This window comes from Larimichthys crocea, chromosome XIX (assembly GCF_000972845.2).
Source record: "Larimichthys crocea isolate SSNF chromosome XIX, L_crocea_2.0, whole genome shotgun sequence".
Classification (NCBI taxonomy): Eukaryota; Metazoa; Chordata; class Actinopteri; family Sciaenidae; genus Larimichthys; species Larimichthys crocea.
In genome coordinates, this window is record NC_040029.1 from 2,411,708 (window position 1) to 2,435,049 (window position 23,342).

General features: G+C 41.5%; 2 protein-coding genes across 4 annotated transcripts; one reads left to right on the forward strand and one right to left on the reverse strand.

Moving 5' to 3' along the window:
* Positions 1-14: 14 nt before the first annotated feature.
* txndc16 (thioredoxin domain containing 16) lies at positions 15-17,752 on the reverse strand. Of its 2 annotated transcripts, XM_027291651.1 has the most exons (21): positions 17,339-17,752; positions 14,193-14,255; positions 10,130-10,310; positions 9,333-9,415; positions 9,134-9,207; positions 8,981-9,055; positions 8,514-8,635; positions 8,237-8,327; positions 7,903-8,071; positions 7,600-7,769; positions 7,414-7,474; positions 7,191-7,317; positions 6,951-7,097; positions 6,776-6,862; positions 6,070-6,265; positions 4,978-5,105; positions 3,435-3,519; positions 2,993-3,128; positions 2,164-2,351; positions 1,831-2,021; positions 15-300 (listed from the first exon to the last, which is right to left on the reverse strand). In XM_027291651.1, the coding sequence occupies exons 2-21, from the start codon at positions 14,199-14,201 to the stop codon at positions 71-73; spliced, it is 2,550 nt and encodes an 849-aa protein (XP_027147452.1). In that variant the 5' UTR covers positions 14,202-14,255; positions 17,339-17,752; the 3' UTR covers positions 15-70. The 2 variants fall into 2 exon arrangements, with proteins under 2 accessions (XP_027147452.1, XP_010742825.3); XM_010744523.3 differs by lacking the exons at positions 14,193-14,255; positions 17,339-17,752 and adding an exon at positions 10,395-10,896.
* gpr137c (G protein-coupled receptor 137c) lies at positions 11,302-22,845 on the forward strand. Of its 2 annotated transcripts, XM_010744526.3 has the most exons (8): positions 11,303-12,164; positions 17,859-17,908; positions 18,129-18,236; positions 18,330-18,468; positions 19,039-19,188; positions 19,595-19,720; positions 19,814-19,938; positions 20,109-22,845. In XM_010744526.3, exons 1-8 carry the CDS (start codon positions 11,790-11,792, stop codon positions 20,392-20,394), a joined length of 1,359 nt encoding a protein of 452 aa, XP_010742828.2. In that variant the 5' UTR covers positions 11,303-11,789; the 3' UTR covers positions 20,395-22,845. The 2 variants fall into 2 exon arrangements, with proteins under 2 accessions (XP_027147453.1, XP_010742828.2); XM_027291652.1 differs by lacking the exon at positions 19,039-19,188 and having other exon boundaries at positions 11,302-12,164.
* Positions 22,846-23,342: the final 497 nt, after the last annotated feature.

The following is a 23,342-nucleotide window of genomic DNA, read 5'->3' on the forward strand; positions in this document are numbered from 1 at the left end:
GAAGCCCAGAATCAATAGAAAAACATATTTAATGAGCGATTTAGTGTCATTTCCCTCCCATCTTGGTCTGTTATAGTTCAGAGTGAGTGTTAGGGTTATTGTCAGGAGCTGGAGAGCTGGAGGTGGAATCTGTCTCTTCTTCTACAACCAGATCTTCTTCCACGTTTGCCTCTTCCTCGTCCACCTCTTCCTCTTCCTCTTCCTCTTCAGGGGTGTGCGAGTCGGCTTCCTGCGTGTCCATGATTTTCAGGAAGTCATAAAAATCGACAGCAGGAGGCCAGCTGTTCTCACCCAACGTCCCTGCAGAGACACACAGAGACAGATCTGTATTTACAACGTGCAACTTGATACGTGATTAAAGATGATACTGGCATTTAATCGAATGCAACAACTATTTTTCATGGCAAATCAGCAAACATGATCCATAATACTAACTTATATATTAAGATAAATTGTACTGATTATAACGCAACGTTACAAAGCAAATGTGTAACGATTGCCAAGAGCGATGCAAGGCAGGGGTCGAAGCTTTGCTGTGCTGCATGGGACTAGCATTGGTTGGTTCATTGTGTTGGATGATGAGGCGAGCTAGTTAGTATCACAGAGCGAATGGAAATAAAAACACAAACATTACAGACAGCAATGTGGAAACTTTGAGCTCTTTGGATGTTGCACAGCATTGGCCAACTTCCAAAATATTGTATAATGCCAAAAAAATAGGACAAAAGTCGGCCTTTAAAACTCATCTTTGACAAATGAAAATTAAGCTTTGAAAAGTAAACTTCAGAGAGTCCAACGTTCCAAGGCTCTGGAAGGAATCAATATGTCGAGCTGCAGCTATTCGACACAACCAATTAAAAGAGGAGTTTTGGAAACTGTCTTGCAAGGCCACGGGAAGGAAAAAGTGGAAAAAGCTACTGTGCATCCCAAAGTGTTGCAGGTCTCCTGTTTCTCCATGGAGAATGAATGGAATGTGATGGATAACAATCCCTAAACAGAGACAGGTCCCAGCACGACCGCTGTCTTATCTCGGCCAACACCTTCACAAACTACAGGTTTCAAAAAGGTCAAAGGTTAATGGCTCTAAAAATTTGAGGTTTAAAAAGTACCTGGACAATCACCTCTCAATTTAAAGACGTTTTTTACGTTCATTACACGTGGAGCTAAGCATTCCTCAGACAGGTGCGGCACGAGTTTGATTCTGCCACAGTTCAGTGAGGTTATCTGCGGGTCAGCAGGACCCGTATCATATTCGTCTTGAGAGCAGATGGTGTGCTGCAGTATATTTAAAGATGTTAGACATTATCAGCTCGTTCCTTTTTCTCCGTGACTATACGTTTCCACATAACTGTCACATCGGTTTTATCATCCTCCTGCTTTGTTCCAACCTCCTGCTTTCTCTCCTTTTGGTTTAACAGTAGTTAAATCATCCTGATCAGTCTGCGTCGCTCAGAATTTGAGGCTCTAATCAGTTTCTTCAGTTCCACTTTTTAATGTATTAAATTAACATCTGTATTTTAGATTTCTTGCACACTTAGCAGACACTGTGCTGACAATGTACCAGGATTCATCCAGGCAGAAATGTAATCGTGCAGTGTGTGTGGAAAATCACTGCAGGTGGTCAGCTAATCACGGCATGTCGGCAGGCAATCACTGCAGACACGAGCGTCATGGCTGCAGCCAATAACGTCACTGCTGAGGCTCCTGCTGCTTGAGAGAGGACAGTCTCTTAATTGCAAAAGAGATTTACGGTAAACCCAAGCTGCCATTTCTGCTTGAATTATTTTCCTATTTGACTTTTTTTGCTGTACATCACTTCCTCCTTCTTACCTGCTGGTGTCTCAGTGCTGTCCTCGATCCTCTGCAGCCACTGGAGCACAGAGGAGGCCACTATGGGGGTGTTTTGGGGATATTGGTAGATTTCATCCCCAGAGGGCAAATGGGTGAGGACCAGAGCAGGGAGTGGAGGCATCGAGTTCAGGTATAACCCCAGGACAGACATACCAGCTGGAGTGCGACCACTGGAACAGAGACCATAAATAGAATATATAGACTGTGGTGTTTTGATGGATACATGATGGATGGATCCATGTAGCGGGGTGAATCGAAACATTTTGATGGATGACTGAAGTACGGATCGATAACCCTGATTGATGTACGTACAGGTGGATCCAGCAGGCCAGGTATGGCTCCATCCTCCACCCTCCAGACTCTACCAATCCTCTCATCTCCTCCACCAGAGCCTGGTTCTGCCTTTGCCCGATCTCATCCTCCTCTTCGCCCACAAAGAGGATCAGGAGGGCTTTACCCAGGGAGAGGAAGGACGGCAGGTTCTCCACCGTCAGCTCAGGCTGGAAATAAAATCAAATTTCAAATAGTAGGTTTGGCGATGGCCCAGTTTCTAAGTCACTTTTCTTGTTAAAAGAAATAACTTTTAACTGGACAGAGCTGGACATGATACAAATTAGGAAAGCGGCGCCACCAAAAGGGAGCTTTTACACTTCTGGCTATATCACAGCACCGCAACATAACTGGAGCAAAGTCTGTTAGTGCAAAGCAGCATAATAAAAACTCAAAGGAGAGCTAAACTCGTTGAGCAACGTCTGCATTAAGGATCGCCGTTTCCACATCAGCTCTGTGTATTTGTTTAAACGAGCAAATGTAAACTCGGGCGTGATGCATTACTCTGACCTTGGATGTATTCAGGAAACCACGTCCAAACCCTGAGAATCCACATATGGTGCTTGTTATCTGCGGCATACTGTGAGCGATCCTATCTTGGCTTTCACAGACTTCCAAGAAGTTGCGTCCACATCATTTATTTACGGCTATTTGATTTCATTTATGGCTGATTCATTTAGTTGGAACTTTTTGAGGGCGGCTGCAGTAAAACTTCCATCGGATAACTTAAGAAATACCTTTGTTTAGTCTTTCTGAGTGTAAACGTGACTTTATGAGACAGAGAGACGTATGAACACGTCGTCGGGTTTACCAGTGGGTGCAGCAGCGCGGCGTTGATTTGCGTGAGCAGGCCTTCAGCAGAGGTGGACACAGACAGCGTGGCCGGATGAGTCCTCCAAGATGGAAACACAAACACGGCGGGAAGATCCACAGTGTGCTCTGCCGCCCTGCACAGCAAACAAACTTAAATAAATATTGAAGATCATACATGTAGCTCAATCAAAACGATCTCAGCTTTTATTAAACGTAACCACACAACGGCTTAAGTGTCCTCTCAATGCCTGACTGAATTTTAATCAACTTTATTGACATGCTTCGCCCCTTTTCTTACTTCAAATCCAGACCAGAGCACTTAATTTAAGTGACTGTGTGAACTTCACACTCTGAAATAGGAGCTGAGGAGAAGCACTCAGAGGTGATCGTCAGGGGCAACCTTGAAACAGGAATGAGTAGACTGAATTTAGAGCTGTTACCATTTCTCTGCCAGCCCGTCTGTCAGCAGTCCAGTCAGCACCTCTCCTCTCAGTGACTTTGCCGCTTCAGTAAACGGTGACACACCTAGAAGACAAAGACAAACATCCCTGATATATCACAGATATGCACGGAGAGCCTTTAAGGGTCATTTCGTCTTTTCACATCCTCTTCAAGCCTAAATCATTAAGTAATCAATATTTTTCACACTGTCAGTGTGAAAAGAACCAAACTAGCAATTATTCTGTTAACAAGTGTTGTGTGTGTCATCTTCCTCTGTGTCATAGAGCTCCATTATCATCCAAAAACACATCAATAAGCACACTGTAGCACTGTCCACATGTTCCTTCATTACCACGGACACACACACTTTCATTTATCTGGACTAGTTTATCCCACATACACCGTCTTGCTGTGCGAGGTACTTGCGTCTTTAGGAGTGTGCATAACATAGAAGTTCAGTGGCCGATCAAATACGTCCAAACACACTTTGCTCAGATGGTAGATTACTTCCGAACATGAAGCCTGTGCTTGCACAGTTTACCTCGTGATTGTAAATAGTTGCCACTGTGTGTGAAAATATGTGTTTATTCCTGTTTGAGGAACATTTGCTGACAACGCCAGTGTCCAGCTGTTTAAGGAGATCGCTGAAGTGACGTGCGGACTCGCTGTTTCGCGGATTTTTTTTGTTTTTTACAGCGTACTGTACAGTATGAACGCGCATTGTGTTCTGCGTCCTGATTAACTAAGGGAGTACTGTACAAAATGCGTGTAAAAAGGTGTATAAAAGTGTGTGGTTAGGGGTTTTACGGCCTTAAAACATGGATAATAATTGTAAAACTTACTTTGCGGATTTCGTTTATTGCAGGTTATTTTTAGAACGTATCCCCCGCGATAAACGAGGGACCACTGTATATATTTGTGATTCCTTTTGTGCGTCTTCAGAAGAAACCTTGCAGTCGAGTGCCACCGATGGAGGAGGGAAGTCGTAAAACATTTGAAAGAGAGACTAACACAATAGTTCTGCTCTTTCATTGGGATTTGGTTAACAGTAATAAAATACAACAATAACAGCAGCCTTATGCTTTACTTATGCCCTTTCTCTACACGTTAAAAAGTGTTAAAGAGTTTTGATGTCAACTACTGAGGCATCATTTAAAAGGCAATCAATAAACATCAAAAAGAGTTCATTCAAGGACTTTTCAAAGACTTTCCAGGTCCAATTCCCTCAAATTCATGAAGAAGATAAACTTCATTGATCCCTCGATAGTGATATGCAAATGTGGAGAGGTGGTGGAGTGATGGGCAGCCACTTAAAGGTGTCCTGGGACCAGTTAGGGATTTGGTACCGTGCTCAAGGGCACATCGGCAGTGCCCAGGAGGTGAACTAAGCTACTGTTGCCCCCATAGTTAGAGACCCAGATCAAAGCTGAAGCCTATTTACTGTATATTTATGTCTAATTTCAAAAAAACTTTCAAGGCCTTGATTTCAAACCCCGTTAAATTCACTAATCTTCACACATAAAGTGCCCCACAGCCTCTTACCTGTGTGTGTTTGTGTCTCAAACACTCCCAGTACTCTGTCAGGCTTATAGCCTGGGAGAGGCACTTCCTGAAGGAATGATGTCACTTCCTCTTGGGTGGACAGCAGCGCAGGAGAAGCTGGGCGGCTCCTGGTTAAAGAACAGACAATTAAAGATTTATACACAGACAAAAGGTACAAAGACTCATGGGGCTCTCTGGGCTTTTTGTTTCAGGCCTGCACTGTGTGGAGGATGTGGTGGAGGCTCTGATTGGTCCGATTCTGGACCGAGGAGACGCTCCTCGGTCAAGAGATAAAAGCACGGCTCAAATACTCGGTGTATAAAAAAAAACATCCTGTGGATTTGTTATAGAAAACATGGCTACACATCAATATAAGCAATGACTCCAAGATCCCTCCAAAAAACCTATTTGTAAAAGCTCCAACACAGATTCATCATGTCCTGCTGTTTACATATGACAAAGCTCTTATACAAGTGTTTCCTGTGTGTGTTTGTTTGTCGTAGTGCAGATAAATAATGGCTTATTTAAGGTTATGGTGAGGTCTAATGAGATAAAATGAAGTAAAGTTACAAGAACGACCCTCACTAGTAATGCAAACACTGTTAACTGATGGATCTCATCTGTCCTTTTACTTTCTCTGCATCATTCTGATACAATCATGTTCCTTTATTTTGATAAAGACTCTCTGATGTCTAAGACAAACATCCCTACAGGGACATTAAAGTTTATTGTGTCTTTCTTTTATTTTCTTTGACATATATGGGATTTTTAAAAGAGGAAGTATGCTTTAGTTGTAGGTGTTTATTCTACTGCTAGACTCTTTTTTTATTCTCTAAAAAGTAAAATATGTCATTAAGAGATACTCCATCAATTAGTATTGCACTTCCATAAAGTTGAGGGACACATTAAACAAAAGAATGTTCAAAATCAAACAGATGACGCCCAGTTATGCTGACTTTTAACCCCAAGAATCATGGATCCTACATTTCCCATGATGCCGCTTGACAGCATCTTTCATTGGAGCCCTCCTTGATCTTTCAAATTCATGATTTCAAAATAATATCATAGTCTGAGGATTCGTCAGTCACTCACATCAGGATGAAGCGATGCAGCGCCTGAGTACCCAGCATTCCTTTGTAGTGTTGGGCCGACTCCTGAGGGCGGAGCAGCAAGACGCTGGGGAAGGCCGTGATTGGCTGGAATGGGATCGGGAGGGAGCCGCCTGACTGAGCGGCACAGAGGTCAGTCCACTCCACGCAGTTGACGGCGCACATCTGGACCGTGGAATCTGAAGAGATTCATTCATAAAGACCAAGTCGTTTATGAACTCTGTTTATCTTTTTAAATCAATCACTGACGCTGCGTTTCAATGGTTGGTCAGCATCTCGATAATGTCTCTTCTGCCCTTGCCTTGGGAAGAATCCCTGTAGCCAACTGAAATGAACTTGCTGAGATCGGGCCAATTTGGTGCAATGGTAAGGTGGTAGTATAGAACGTGAAACATTAAACAACATTTCAGTTGGAGTTTATGAGCTCATTTCCATCCAGGATGAAATCCGAAGCAGTATAGCACTAAACCTACAACTGGCCTGATCCATGATACTTTGTGATAGTGGCCTCCGTGTGATGTATGATGTTATGTAATATCCAGGGCTGAGGGTATGTGAATCAGGAGAAATAAAGAAAACAAAGAAATATCTTTTCAACACCCCGTGAGGCAGTGGTTCTCAAACTGTGAGGCAAAGAAGAAACAACAGGAGGTTAGTTATCGAAGGCGCTGCTGATTCGCTTCTCTCACCAACATCTGCTTTGCTCTCCTGTTCATCTGCAAGTTTCTCTGCAACTTCGATGAAGGAACCGAGGACGGCCTCTGAAACAGCATCCCCTGGTGGAAAAAAACAGAAATTGCAGTTAATTCCATCCACACTTTAGCTCAGATTCACTTGACGCAAAGCAGGGAGATCGTGTCTTACATTTGAGGTAGAAGAGCACCACTGTCAGGCTGCTTTGAGCTACTGCGGCGTGGAAGTTCTCAGAGGTTAGTTGGGTAATTAAGTCCATGTCCAGCATGTTGCCTCTGTTTTCATAGACGGACAGCGCAATTTCATCGTCCAGCAATTCTGGAGAGAGACAAAAGCACATAAATACACAAAGATGCACTCCTCCATCCTCCTCTCTCCTTTGTTTCTCTTTATTCACCATCAGACACTTACCAAATATGGCATCATTCTCCTCATCGTACGCATCATACTTCTCCTCCTCCTCCTCTTTCTCTTGATATGTGAAGAGTTCCAACACCTCATCAAGGTCGTGCAAGGTCAAATACTTCAACTCTAAGCTCTAAAAGTATACACACACACACAGACACAAGCTAAAAATATGCATAAAGAAATGGGTAAAAATAACAATTAATCTTATTTTATGTGACCAACATACCTTCTCAGGCAGCCTGTACGCCACATTATATTCATCAGGCGTTTTCACTGCAGGACTCTGTCTGAACACACACACACAAAACAGTGATAAAGGTGGATTTAGAGAATATGATCAGGTGATAATAGACACGAATAGACACCAAAAAAGCAAAGACTGAATAGATAAAGATTTTTAAATGATGTGTACCTGTGTACGAGCATCAGCAGGGCGAGGCCGCGAAGCCTCCAGGCCAGAGTGGTGGCAGTGTCCCGGTCCAGGTGCTCAGTTGCGGGGCGAGAGAACAGGAAGACCTGAGGGGTCTGCTGGTAGGGGAAGTGGGGGGCCTGGACTGAGGAGGGGTCGTCATATACTTCAGACTGAAGTGGAGAGACACAATTATGTACAAATGGATACGTTATCTTCATTGTTTCATTGATACAAAATTAGAGAAGTTCATCTTGAAGTAGAAATGATTGACTAGTCAATGGACAGAATTATTTGGCCACTGACCACAAGTGGAGCCTCCATGAGCTGCAGGAAGGAGTGCAGGTTGAGGGTGGTCAGGGGTTTCCTCATACGAGTCAGATGGCAGCGCTCAGAGCTGGTCTGGGTCGTGAACACACTTCGGACTCTACAGTGGAGGAACCACACTTGAGACGAGACGGACCGCTCATCGACACTGAAAGACAAACAGAGAGGAAGAGACGCATAATAAATACAATTATTATATTATTGTTAGAAACATTTCTTGTTTTAAATGGTACTCAGAGACAGACAGCACAAAATCTCAGAGCGTCTTTAAACAGTTTTTCACCACATGGAGGTAAAAAGATAAAGAACCTACCCTAAGTGCTCCAAAACTGGGCCTCCAGTTATGAGGATGAATTGGTATTTGGATCCGTACACGTAAGCCGTCGCCATCATCGATCTGTGCTCTTAGGTAATACAATCAGCAGAGACAATACAATTAATCTGATTAGTCATCCGAGTCAGTCAATTAATCAGACAATCTGTGAGTTTTATAGTCCTTAAATACGTCAGCAGGATCATCTCCATCGCTGACCACACATCAAACCACTCTCTCACTCTCTGTGCATCAGCCTTCTCCTTCTTTTTCATACCTTGTGTTCCCAGACTGCGGACGTAACCCAACACAATGTCCTTCTTCCCCCTGGCTGCCTTCTCCATGGCCAGGAGGTCGGCGTCTGTGTGGACGTACCTGATCTCTTCGCGCAGAATGGCACTGGAAGGGAACAAGAGAGAGAGAATCAGAATCAGAAATACTTTAATAATCCCAGGAGGAAAGTCTAATGTCAAGACTTTCTGTCTTCCCCAACTTATCACTGACATCGAATCAGCTCACAAATACACACGTTTCATTTGTTAAAAAGGTTTTGTTATTTACAAAAACAGCTGGGCATTGTAGTTTTTTGCAAACGTTACTTAAACAACCATCAGACCTCACTGTTGGTGCTCGGTTTTTAATCATTTTTGGGATGACATTGGATCTCCACGCGAAGCAAGGACTGAAAATTGAAGCCTCACACAGCGCTGTTGCGTTACAACTGAGGCGGCGTTGCTCACTTACAACAGGACTTCAGCGACGATAGAGTTGACATCAAACACGGTGTCCAGATCAAAACCAGAGAACTCTTTACCAGCCCTGACAGAGAGACACACAGACAGCAAAGTAAAGACAATGCCAACACACCAAATATCCCTCCATGTCCACATGACATACCTGAACAGAAAAGCTGTGTGCAGCGCCCGTTCTCCTGTGCAGTACGGCTGAACCTGCTCTTTATTGCAGTTGACCTGAACAAAAAAAAACGGGGGCGACTCATTCAATCACTTCCACGTCTTCAGGTGAATCAAACTTTAAGCTTTTAAAATCTATGACAGACGAAGGCACATAGCACGGTGAGGACAACTATAGTTACCTTGCCAACCATAACCCCATAATCCTGCAGAGCGTCCGCAGACATTTCCAACTCCGCCAAGAAGAGAGAGATGGTTGGAGTGACTGGAGACAGGAGAGTGAAATACTGTTATCCTCGATTAGTCCAGGTTTAAAAGACTTTAAGTGCCCTATAAATTCAGCTGCTATCTGCTGGGTTGCACCTTGAGAAGTCCCTGGCTCGTTGCTGATGTGAAAGCAGAAATTGATTTGAGACTATTGGAACTTTGCATGGTATGTTATTATGCTGTCTACAGGGTTCCCAAACCTTTTTCATGAACAAATTCAAGCACTTTTCAAGCACCTTCAAGCACCAGTTTTTCCATTTTTCCAGCACCTTTAAATAGGTAGCCTACTAGTTGTGTTTGCCATGATGGTCATGGGAAGCGCAGCGGTGCCACTGTATGGCATAATAATATGGGTCTAATTAGCATTATTTCACATGGTGGTAGATTGACTGTTTTGATTTTTAACTAATTGTGAATTGGCTTGTATTCTCAGCTTGTATTGTGTAACTACCATAGCGCAATAACAGTGACAAATAGACATCACACAAATTTCAAGCATTTTCACAACCTTGAAAACACTGAATTGAAATTCAAGCATTTTCAAGGAATTCAAGCACCCGTGGGAACCCTGGTTATTATGCTGTCTACTGTTGTCACCTTCAAAATAAAAGTTCCTCCAGTCATGCTCCTATTCTTGACATAGAGGAGTCAGGGCTTCAACACACAATATGTGGAAAGGCTTGCCTGTGCCACACAGTGATCAGCAGCCTACCCTGATGCTGGAAATAGACGAACATGGTCTTCCCAGACTGCAGCTTGTCAATGAAGTCTGCAGCTGTGTATTCAATCAGGTCTGACGTGTTGGCCTTCTCTGTGCATCCTCCAGACCTCATCCACAGCAGGAAAACAGCGAAGCACGTCCACATCATGGAGGACATGCCCCGCTGTGCTCTCTGTGGGACAAACAAAAAACAAAAACACATTTCACATGACATATGAACACATTAGGAGTGAGGAAAGGAGGCTGGAGCAGTTACCTGAGTAAGTCTCGGCGAGGTTAAAGTTCAGCTTTTGTCTTTCCAAGTGGCACAAACGTCACAAACCACAGTTAAAACCGTGGTGAAGGCGGATAAATACATTATGTCGCTAATGTATTGTCCCACGAGTGTAAACTCGAGAAGAAGAGTCCGAAAAATGTCGCTTTAGTTACGAAACTTAAGGTTAGCTCCTTCATTAGCTGCCCACTGAAGGATGCTCGGCTGTGCTCACAACTGTAAATGTAGGAGATACATGTCGGTATATATCTGTAGGATATTATGTTATATTAAACTACAGGCAAAGCAAGTTTGTACTGTGTTTTTTTGTCCAGCTGTACAGTAAAATGTAAAAATGCATCTCAAAAAAAGCCCCGTCTTTTTGAAATAGTGTCAAGCTACTACACTTCCGGTCATCCTTTTAAAATAAAAAACGTACTCGACAAATTTGCTGCTTAGTTTTTGAGTCATTCTTACAGCTTAGTGCGCTAAACATGAAGGTGCCACTGTAAGAATCTTGAGAGTATATCAGTTTTACATTCTTGTGCGTTTTTATCTATAAATGCTGCTTTTTCGTGCGCGCAAATAGGTTGCGCTTTAATTTTGAAAGCAACGCATTTCCGCCATCGCTCGGGTAACTTGACCTAAATGTCTGCGAAGTTGTTTTGATGCCTCGAGAGAGAGAGAGACGCCCACGTGCTTCTTTGAGCCAATGACAGCGCGGAGCTGTTTCGACTTGAACCAATGGCCAATCAGGAGCGTGCGGAGGGCGGGCACTGCCGCAGCTGACATCATCGTAAACCAATGGGGTGAGAAGGCTGTGGAGGTTGGGCGGCGGGGTTGACCAATGAGACGGCGCCTTCGGAAAGTGGGCGTGGGGACGTCATTCACTCTGGATATTTGGCTCGGAAACTGGGCAGGATCTGTGGCTCCGGAGTCAGCTGTTTCCCAAGCAACTAAGGCTGGTGTTGAGCCAAGATGGCGGCCCACGAAGCGCTAGTTTCCGTTTTAATCGAGAGCATGGGGGCGGGTCTAGAACTGCATCACAGCTGATCTGGAGGCTTTCCCCCCCTTAAGTTGTTTTTTGCAGAGAGCAGCTTTGCAGAGCTTCACTGTGGGGACCTCTCTCTCTTGTTTTCTTTCTGTCTTTCTTGTTATTTTGGAGCCAGCGCTTTGTTCAAACTAGACCCCAGTTTTTCCTCAACCCTATATCGGATTTAAAGCCCAGCGCAGTTCCATTATGCCACTTCTTTTCAGAATAAACTGCTTTTATCGCAATTTTTCACCCGTGTACCCTCGTCTTTTTGTCATCCACGGACAATTTAGCCCGGGTCTGACCCACTTTTAGTGTTTTTGCCTTCACAGCATCCAATGCGTTAGTGCGAGCCGTCAGTGGAGATGTTTTCGGCAGGAGAGGAGCTTAATTCCCATTTGTTTACCTCACTGAAGGAGTCCCATGGAGCTGCAATCTCCCCAACACTGGAGCTCAGTCTAACTACCATCTACACCGTCCTCTACTCTTTCTTGTTTGTTTTCGTGTACCTGCAGCTCTGGCTCATTTTGCACTACGGACACAAGCGCTTCAGCTACCAGAGTGTGTTTTTGTTCCTGTGTCTGCTGTGGGCAGCGCTGAGGACGACCCTCTTCTCTTTCTACTTTAAAAATGTGGTGCAGGCCAACCAGCTGCAGCCTCTGGCCTACTGGCTGCTCTACTGCTGCCCTGTCTGCCTGCAGTTCTTCACACTCTGCCTACTCAACCTCTACTTCACACAGGTAGGACCGCACTGTGTGTGTGTGTGTGTGTGTGTGTGTGTATGTGTGTGTGTGTGTGTGTGTGTGTGTGTGTGTGAGGGATGGTGTGTGGTGTTTGTGTGACCTGATTTCATAAAAGAGCTGACACTGCAGTTTTGCCTTCATTGTAGTCATTTGATTTCACAAATAACACACAGTCTTAACTGCCATACAAGCAAACAAAGCTGTTATTCTAGTCTATTGTATTCCACTGACTCCTTTAGAGGGCTATTAATCCAAGGTCCTTAATTCCTGGTACTAACAGCACCCAACGCCCTGTGGGCGAAAACCTCTCCGAGATGATGATCTAGCTCAAAGTGAACAACAGTTCGTCTTTGTCACATTAAATTTGCAGTTAAATCACATCATTTGTCATTTCAGCGAAGGCGAAAGCACCAGCTATTCAAAAACTACAGCTCCCATGAGGCTTGTGATAGTGCTTCTTTGGCACGCTGGATAGAATTGCAGCTTAAATTATCACTTGGTTAATATTAAATAATAAATCCATGATGAATGATTCAACGTTTGTCATTTTAAGAACTCGTTCCAGCTTCACAAATGTACATTTCTTCAGCTGTCTCTTGGCTCCAGCTTCACGCTTAATGCACAGACATGATAGTGGTACCAATTTTCCTCTCCAACTCTCTGTAATTAGCAAATTAGCTCATTTCTCAGAGACTTAAGCGAGTAAAAATGCAGTATTGTGGGGCGACCAACGTCTAAAAAAAATCAAGGCATGTCTGTTTTCCTTCTAGTAACTTAAAACTCGAGTTTTTGCTTGTAGGGGTTCTGTAAAAGTCAACATATCTTCTTTCACAATGGGGTAAATGTGGTTGCCTTCAGCCAACATGTTCCATTGTAGAGTGGCTTGACTGATTGCAGTTATTTTAGGTTGCCGTTGGTTTTGACAGCTCTGCAAATTGATTCAGTTCATATCCCGGGGTGAGACATGCGAAGATCTCCCACTAAAAGCCTGTGTTTCATTAAATCCCAGCCTCTGTTGCTGTGTTTTTCTTCAATGTGACTTAAGCGAATGATCCTGACAGTGGCGTATTTTCACAAACTCTGCATGTCATGGAAGAAGTAGAGAGGGACACAGTTGGTCAGTCACAGTTGTTTAACACCTGCCCACTCCAAATGTCAAAAGATCTGTTTGTTTCTCTCTCCGAGAACACCTCCACACTTTGAGACTTTGAGTCGGTGACACCGGCACGGTTCAGTCAGCGCTTCAAAGGAAAACACAGTATGTATCTCAATCACATGTAGGGGTGTGAGGAGGAAGGAAGCTCGTCCAACTGGCTGAGTCGAGATTAGGCAATGAAGCCAGTGGTGTCATATGACTGCTGAATAAACATTGTAGACCATTAGCTGATCTGTGGCCAGTTCAAACACACAAACTACTCTCACTTTGGATAAAATAAAGTATCACTTTCTATGGAGGTTGTGATATTTTTGCATTAAAGCAGCAAAACTGATGTGACATGTGGTGGCAACAGTTTATTTTCCACCATTACCAACAGAATGGTGTTCTTCCATATCTGCTAAACCTGTTATTATAGGTTTAAAAATATGTCTCTATCTATGCGGGGAAAAGCATGTGACTGGCCAGCAAAGTGAACAAAGTTTTCCTGCTTGTGGTTTTTATGTCTAGCCGGGTCAGACCTGAGTAATACATCAGATTCATATTTCCTCCTACAGTCGAAATTTTGACCATCCTGCCGCACTGTCATTGCTTCCTGACTGTGACACATCAACCTTCGTTACATTAAACTTATCAGTCTCAAAAGGATGACCCTGTTTGAAAGTCAGATTAAAAATGAATGCAGCTATAATCATATAAATATTTTATATAAACATTGAATAAAAAAGTCTCCAAGTTTGAGACAGGGGTCAAACTTATAGAGAATTACAACCTGACTCAGCAGTTCTCATCAGAGCATTTTAGCGTCTTTGAGATCAGTCTTTTGGTTTTTTGGACCCACAACTTTTACTGTTCTGGTTCATTCTTACCGCTATCATCGTTGTCAGCAAACAGATATTCTTCTCAGGAGTTGGCGAAGACCAAAATCAGAGCTAAAAGGAGAGAGTATATTGGAATTAGATTCATCAGACAAACTCCAAATAAACATTAATATTACTCTGTATCTTCTGCATTTATAAATGAGACACACAATGATTTATCAGGGTTTATGGTTTGTCAATATTAATATGTCCTGGCTTGTTTTACTCTTAACTAACAAACAAGCCAACATTTAAATTGATTTAGGGGTAACTTTGCTTTAGGCCTGCAGTTAATGAATTAATAAATTGAGTGTGACTCATTCAGTTTGCTTTATCTAACCAGCAGCCCAAGCCACAAAGATATTCTGTTTACTCCCACATATGACAAAGCAATGTGTCAAATCACGTCTGTGAACCTGGAAACAGGAAATACGAAAAATGATTATTCCATTATCAAAAGAGTTGCTCTGACGCTTGACTTCCTCACTAACTTGCTCAAAGTACCCGAGCAGAGAGCCGGTATAATGTTATGCCACCATGACACGGCATGTCACCTGACACACACATGCATGTGTGGAAATACTTATGTGTCATGTGTTTTCTGATGAGTCAGCCTTGAGTCCTGACCTATGATTTACTTCCCCCTTATTACATTTGAGCTCTTTCTTACCAGAGAAAAAAAAATGATGATGGTAATAATCAGATAATAACAGTATTCAGTCTATCACTGGTAAATCTCTGTACTGGAAGACCAAATATTGATCTGCATAGATGTTTGAGGTGCACACATGTAGTGTACATAAAGTATGTTATCTGACAGTGTTCTGTTGGCTGGTTGCTTCATTTCTAGGTTACAAATTACCTCCTGCTGGCCCACATTCGTGCACCAAAGACTGAGTTGATGTGTGAACGTAGATGTGTTTGTTTAATCTCAATGTTCACTTTATAGTTGTGTGTGTTTAAATTCTTACTCTCTTTGTTAACTATGTTGCACAAGACCTAGCATACACTATTAATGACACTGAATGATTATTATCATTATTCAGAGTCTGACAGATAACAGGCTCGGTCAGTGATAATACTGTACGTGTCAGGGAGTTTGTGCCTCTTAATAACTGAATGAACTCGGGATCAGTGGAGGCCAGTGCCCCAGCTTTAGTAAACTGGACTTGTGTACAGTTTGATGTTTGTTAAGGTCATGACTGATAACATGTTGGCAACAAGGCAGCTGATATGTAGTTTTTCTGTTTTGTTTTTTTAACTGTTTATTTGCTCATTTTCAAGTTTTAAGCATAAAGTATCTTCATGAAGTTTGAGTCTAAAGTTCAAAATGTATTTGCATAAAGCAGTAACTGTTACCGCTATATCATTTGTATAATTCTGAGTGCAGCATACATTAGTTCCAAGTCAATGTCACCTTCTATTGCCACTGACATTACCTTTACACTTGCAACAGTATGGCTTTGAAGAGCTGGGCCAGGGTTTGATTTGAATTACTTGGGATGCAACTGGAGCAACACTGGAATACATGTTACACGTTGACTGAGGCTATTTTTCCTTGCCACCATCACCAAGTGCTTGCTTACAGTCTAGACCTGCTCTATATGGAAAGTGTCATGAGATAACTTCTGTTATGATTTGTTCCTATATAAACAAAATTTAATTCAATTAGATAATAGAGATTTACCAATTATTAGTAATTTTCCTGTCCGATGCAATGCAAGTCATTTTAATGAGAAACTTTCTCAAAATAATGACTTCTACTCATCACTATTCTCATTATTTTGAGATACTAAGCCATTATGTCAAGATAAGTAAGCCATTGTTTTGAGATATGGCAATATTTTGATAAACTAGCTCATTTAAAAAAAAAAAAAAAGTCTCTCATTATATTGACTTACAGGGTCTTTTTTTGTCATCATATATGGACAGAAATGGGCTTCCATAGACATCATTACTAGTTGACAAATACTGAAACACTGAGTCATTATTTTAATACACTAAGTAATTATGATGCTAAGAAGATGCTGAAGATGCTAAGTCATTATTTTAAGACGCTACATCATTATTTTAAGATATTGTCATTATTTTAACACACTAAGTAATTATTTTGAAATGCTAAGTCATTATTTTAAGACGCTACGTCATTATTTTAGGATATTGTCATTATTTTAACACACTAAGTAATTATTTTAAGATGCTAAGTCATTATTTTAAGACGCTACGCCATTATTTTAAGATATTGTCATTATTTTAACAGACAAATAATTATTTTAAGACGCTACGTCATTATTTTAAGATATTGTCATTATTTTAACACACTAAGTAATTATTTTGAGATGCTAAGTCATTATTTTACAACACTAAGTCGTTATTTTAAGATGCTAATAATAATTAATTAATAATACCTTTATTTATATAGCACCTTTAAAAACAGCATTTACAAAGTGCTTTGACAGACAAGCATGAACAAAATAAGAAGAACCAACAACATTTAGAATACAATAAAAAGCAATTCAAAAAAATAATAATGATTTAATTCAGGTTAAAAGTTAAAAAAGAAAGTTAAAAAGACAAACATCACATAAAAGCAAGTCTATAAAATGATTTAAAAAGAATTTACTGCTTCTTCATAAAGTTCCAGGGTCAAGGGGCCCTGATGGCAAACGCCTGGTCACCTTTAGTTTCGAGCCTCGACTATGGAACAGCCAGAAGGGAACCACCCAAGGACCTAAGTCTGCGGGCTGGCTCGTAAGGTATCAATATCTCTGATATGTAACTTGGAGCCAGCCCCTGGTGTGCCTTAAATGTGATCAGTAAAATCTTACAATCAATTCTAAAACGAACAGGGAGCCAGTGAAGAAACCAGTAAGAAGCCTATAAAATGTCATTATATTGGCAGAAATGGTCTTCCATACTATAGTGGCCTTTCCAATGTAGCTATGGCTGAATGGCTCTGATTGGATTCAGTTAATAAGAACAATAAATACAAAAGTATGCTGGCTAACAGCATATGGAATCGTAGATTCATAGACCCCTGTCTCAATCGCATGCATTTTCTTCAGGAAACGCTTCAAAAGTGCACTAGTTTAACTGTTTTTTCACCCTTGCTGTTGGTTAATTAGCTGAAATGTTGGAATAGTTTAGAGACTTACCTGCAAATGTCAAGATTAGTCAAGTTAAAAGTTAGGCAGTATGGTCCTTTTGCTGTGAAGCCTCTGCTCGTAAATAGCTGACTGTTGTTGTCTTGTACAACAGTAAACTTAAATGTGTTTGTATAGTGAGCCTGTCCCCATCACCAGACCAACTGTTAGTTAAACATCTTGGAGACCTCCTCGAAGGCCTGCAGGCTAAAGGAGCCAAAGTTAGACTTTTAACTGGACTGAATGCTCAAACAAACACAATTCTGTGTACAGACCGTTGTGTTGGTCTGAATGAAAGCTGCATCTCAAACAGGAATCTCCTCAGGCTCTGTTAAGTTCACACTCTTCTCCTAACTGAAAGCCACCCCACCATCACTCACCCATCTCACTTTCCTTCATCATATTTCCATCATCATGTTTGTTCTTTTTTTGTGGATTTATTACATTTCTCTTATAGAAACTGATCATTTTCATATCATAAACATTGTTTTATGTATGTGTGTGATGATATATTTATACTTTTCTTGTTCAGGTGATGTTTAAGGCTAAAGCCAAATATTCCCCAGAGCTCACCAAATACAAGTAAGTCCTGTTTTTGTCTTTGCCTTGAATTATTGTCAGAAATTATTCCAAAGGAAACTGTCTAATATCTACATGTAATAACTTCCAGTAATCATTTTGTCCCAGATCGTTTCTTCTCACACACACAGCTGGTTTGCAGCTTTAACACTGTGAATTTTAATGTTGTTTATGAATAAAGTTATATGGCTATCTTCTTACTGCCTGTGTTTCCTCTCTCCAGGGTTCCTCTGCGCTTGTTCTTCCTGTGTCTCAGTATATTTTTCCTGGTGGTGAATTTAACTTGTGCTTTGTTAGTGCAAGGAGCTCTGGAGCGCTCCGAATCACCAAGGTAAACAAAAAAAAAAAAGCCCCCCTTACATAATAATGTCACAAGTATCTCACAGAACTGATCATTTAAGTTTAATAACCTTCATGTCTCCAGCGATGGGGGTATCAGACATGCAGTCCTGGCTCGTGTCTTGATCAACGACAGTCTGTTTGTCCTGTGTGCTGTCTCTCTGGCCGTCTGCATCTTCAAGATAGCCAAGATGTCCTCCGCCAACGTTTACCTTGAATCTAAGGTAGGAATAACACCATGCATGTGCAAAGTTCCTGAGAGACAGAGCTGTATCTCGTCTTCCACCTCTATGAGCTCTCACCATAAACTCTAAACCAGTTTCTGTGCAAAACTATCCACCACCTCCCTAAAGTTCAGAGCTCTGACACAATCGAGTAAATTTCATGCAATACTTTTGTGATTCGTGCAGTTGGTATAAGAAATATTCTCACGTTGTTGTCCCCGTAATCTCTTTGTGCCATTGCGGTTTGTTTTCTCCTGTGCGTGGGTTAACATCTCACGACTGCAGTGCCTTGAAACCTGTCTTTTTGCACCGGTAAAGATAATTTTTGAAACAATACCCAGCAGTAATGGTGACCCATGATTGTTCCCACAATGCAGACAGCACACATGGTTACATTTATGTCCCTCAAAACTCATTTCCTGGCCTATAGTCTGTCATTTTGGTCATGGAGCGCCCTCAGTCATATTGATGAATCACATCTGCGGCCCACATCTGACATTCAATTACAGGCCAATGGTGGACTGATACATGAGCGCGAGCTCGTAATAAGCACGGTAACTCTTCCTGCAGGGTACATCGGTGTGCCAAGCGACAGCCATAGGAGCTGTGGTGATTCTGCTCTACACATCCAGAGCTTGTTACAACCTGGTGGTGGTGTCCATGTCACCACAGGACAGACCCAGTCCCTTCAACTATGGCTGGTACAGCGTTTCTGATCAGGTACCTCAATTATAGATGGAAAATCAGCTTTTGTGCCCTGTGTGTGTGTGTGTGTGTGGATGATCCATTTTGTGTGTATCTATGTGCAGGGTTCAGGCCTTGTAAAGGCTTCCATCTTGCTGGAGACATTACAACTGATGTGGTTATTTGGGGAAATATGGTTACATGATAATTATTAGTACCACTGTTATGTGGCCAGAGAGCCAACCACAGCTTGTCTTTGTTAGATTTTGGTTTGTGCACATTACGGCATGCTGAGAGTGGCATCGTTCTTCTCATCTAACCATCGGCAAGAAAGCAAATAACCTTATTTCCCAATATGTCAAGCTACCTTTAAAGCTGTCATACATACACGTGTTTGAGATGAATATAATGCAGTGTGTTTGCGTGTGTTTGTGTTTTACAGGCCGATGTGCAGGAGATCAGCGGTGAAGCCTACATCGTGTTTGGGATCATTCTGTTCTTCTGGGAGCTGCTACCTACAAGCTTAGTGGTGGTTTTCTTCAGAGTGCAGAGACCCAACCAAAATCTGGTAAAATCACTAAATGCCAAAAGTACTAATGCCAGCAATAATCTGTCAGACAGAAGTGTGATCTATATGAACTATATATTGTATTCCTTTCAGGCTCCAGGAGGGATGATCAACAGCCACAGTTTCAGCTCCAGAGCTTATTTCTTTGACAACCCTCGACGGTACGATAGTGATGACGACCTGTCCAGAAGCATTAATAGCAGGACTGATCGGGCCAGGTGGGCACACACACACACAAGCTCAAAGACAGTCTTTCAGTATTAGAGCGAATCAGTTAAGCTGTACTAAAAAAATCAATACCCGGACTGATTTAATGACTTTTCATTGATTTTTCTCTTTTGCTTATCCTCTATCTTGACACCTCCTCTCAATCCCTCTCATCTTTCAGTCTCCTCTCCACCACTCCCCAGCTTGGTACGTCTAGTTGGTATGGCTCCATCCAACGCAACGGGACTCTAACAGCGGGCGTTGCGCCCACTCAGCAACCAGCGCCATCTTCCACGGCGCCCCTCCTCTTTGCATACGGAAACATCCAAAATCACAATCACCACCATCACAACTATTACTCCACCCCGCAGAACAACTACCACCATCATCATCACAGTAACTTCTATTCCACGCCACAGAATTATTACTGCGGGTCGCAAACCTATTTCTGCACCCCACAGAATTAAGCAGGGTCCATCGTAAAAGACTAATAACTAACAATTTCCAGGCGTTTTTGTCACCATTTCGCTTCCCCAGATGCATCAAAACAGGTACTTCTGAGGCATTGCTCCGGATCAGATTGGGCCTAAAACTTGGTTCGAATTATTCCAGAGAAATGTGGCGGCGTCAGCAACTGGGAAGTTGAACATATTTACATGTATGGACCAGAGTGAAAGTAGAGAAATACACCAAGTACAAAGACCAAACTTTTTATGATAACTATTTCGGACAGAATAGTTATCATTTCTGAGACTAGAACTATCAGGGACCAGATAATCAACATTCTCATCATCCTTTTTCCATTTTTCCTTGTAAATGTAACCCAATCGTACTATGAAACATAGCGTTCTACTCAGACAGGAGCCATGTAGCAGGCTTATCAAGCTAATGTGGCCAATGCTAAAGCTGCCATTGTCTGTCTGTCGATTGTTCGGGAAGCAAATACATAATTACCCAGCATTTGTCAACCTATTATTTGGGTTCTGTGACTGACTTTAATCATGAAAATGGTCATTTAAGCTGGAAAAGAACAGTGAATGATGCTAAACCTAAGCTAGCTTGAGGTTCAATCCTTTAAAAAAGGCTTTTCTGACAATGAAAACCAAATGAATTGCACCTTTACAAAGGGCGTTTCATGGCGTTTCTCACTTTTACGTCTGGTTACATAAGACAGGAATTAGCTGTTGCTAATTTGCCATCGGCTGTTGTAGCAGTGAGAGCTAGCTTGTAGCCAGTTAGCTTCAACTTAAAAGAGTCCTAGCACGACTGAAATACAAAAGCTAATCATACTTTTACATATTTTCTTGTCGGTGGCAAATTTGTTTTTTGTTTTTTTTTATTTCGTGGTTGTTAATTTTGGTGCCACAAAAACTACAAAGTTGTACAAACTCTTCCGTTAGCAAGCTTTAGCCTCCATACGGAGTCCTGCTTTACTCATATTTTAGTTTGCAATGTAAAATAAGCTTTTTACATAACTGAAATTACCGGTCAATTTATCTCTAGTGTTCACAGATATCATCCATGTAAAGTGCTTACAGCTTATAGGCTTATATGTAGCTGCCATATGGGTGTTATTGTCAATCTGAATAGCACAAGCTTGGTCAATACGTAAGTGTATAAATGCATTTACGACATAATTAGCGGTGGAGGAACCCGTTTCAACATGACTTTAAGGCTCAGACTCAGGCTTTAACTAAATCTGCTCAGTTACATGAACATGCCACAATCTTTTTCCCACAAGTACACACACTGTCGGGTTGTTGAATGTTGGGGGGGGGGTCTAAAAACATATCATTAGATTTATGCAGCAGTAGCATTATCAGCATCAAAGTAACAATATGTAATCTACATTGAACATTGGAGTAGAAATCAGGGTGGACGTGTCTATAACATATTTTTGACCAAAAACATTTGATGTAGTCTGATCCTTTGTGAGCTGTGAGGCAACAATTTGCACTTAGAGGACATTCACCTTCAAAGTAAAGGCTTTGGGCCTGAATGTAGGATTTCATATCCTACTCCTTCTATGTATTTTAATCAGTAATCGTATGTATTCTATATTTTACTATTTATCCTTTGAGAAAGGAAAATATCATTGTGCCATCACATTTTGTCATATCTAATAGTTTCATTCCTTATGGAGAATATTTTTGCACAAGAAACCGTTGGATGATTTTTTTGATTGTTTGTGTGTCTTTCCGAGTTAATCGATTTTTAATCCATGTGTGTGAAGTGAAGTTTTGAGTCGGTACGTTTGTGATTTCTTTCGTTTTGGAAGTCTGTTTTTATACTTTTTTTTTTTTTTACATCAACTTTTATTGTTTAACAGATTTTATAGTTTATTTTTTATCACTCTCCCTCCATCCTGTCATTATCCCTAATCCCACACTGAATCTCATGACAGACTACAGCCTGTGAGCAATATTTCACTTTTAACATTTTCATAATAACCCGGTTCTCGATGTATCCGTTTGTCAGGAAAATATGCGACCCATATGTTCTTGAACACTGTGGTACTTTACTAGACTTCAGCTGTCATGAAACTCAATCTGTAAATGACCATGCAGACTTCATACAGAAAAACAGGTTTCACAGGAAATAAAATGATGGAAATGAAGTTTCCAGCGGCTCCAGCTGTTCGCCTAAAAGAAAAATTTGCAACATTTGCAGTGCATGCTTCTGCATCCGAGTGTCATATTTTCTTTCCAAGGTGATATTATTTGTGTAAAAATGTTAATTGCTCAACCTGCTATGAAAAAAAGGCAGTGATAATTGTTTCAAGAGTTGTTTTATGTTATGGATTGTTTCATCCGTGGCCATACTGAATGTAATCTATGTGCGACAGATCACTAACGATGTATGCAAGAAAAGCACTACCATGTTTAAATAAAGGCCTCCTGCACTGTTTTTAAGACAAACGTGAGCTTGAGTTTGTTCAATTAAACATAGATATTAATCAATACAAGTGTTATATAATACATTATATGGATAGTTCTCTGCATTTCTCCCTCTGCAGTGCTTCACCAAACACAGCCCACACTGATGTGCAGTGTTAGAAAGTGTGATCATGTGGCTGAGTTTACCAGTTAACGAGTTTATGAGGAACATCCAAATTAAGTCAAGGCAGCAGCTGGCCTGCTCACTGCAGAACATGACCAGGTTTCGTAGCTGTTCTGAGATATACTGGTATAGAGAATACATCTGCCAATGTGAATTTAATATTTAGTGGATTCATTTTTACCTCAGATCCAGGTGCTAGACTGATTTTTCTTTTTAAAATGCTCTTGAAGGCCCTTCCCCAAAACGGTGGTGCGTCACACCCTTAAGATATGGGCCCGGTTTCCGAAGTTCTTTGGCCTGAGATGTCTTTCCCTCCTGAGTCCACTTGCCTTTAACCACCTCTTCATTCCCTCGT

Coding starts and splice junctions, on each gene's coding strand:
- txndc16 (XM_027291651.1), bottom strand. Junction 9,056..9,133: donor CACACAGCTTTTCTGTTCAG/GTATGTCATGTG, acceptor TCTCTCTGTCAG/GGCTGGTAAAGAGTTCTCTG. Junction 2,352..2,992: donor CCGCGCTGCTGCACCCACTG/GTAAACCCGACG, acceptor TTTTATTTCCAG/CCTGAGCTGACGGTGGAGAA.
- gpr137c (XM_010744526.3), top strand. CDS start 11,790: ATGTTTTCGGCAGGAGAGGAGCTTAATTCCCATTTGTTTACCTCACTG. Junction 18,237..18,329: donor GAGCGCTCCGAATCACCAAG/GTAAACAAAAAA, acceptor TCATGTCTCCAG/CGATGGGGGTATCAGACATG. Junction 19,189..19,594: donor GGTACAGCGTTTCTGATCAG/GTACCTCAATTA, acceptor TGTGTTTTACAG/GCCGATGTGCAGGAGATCAG.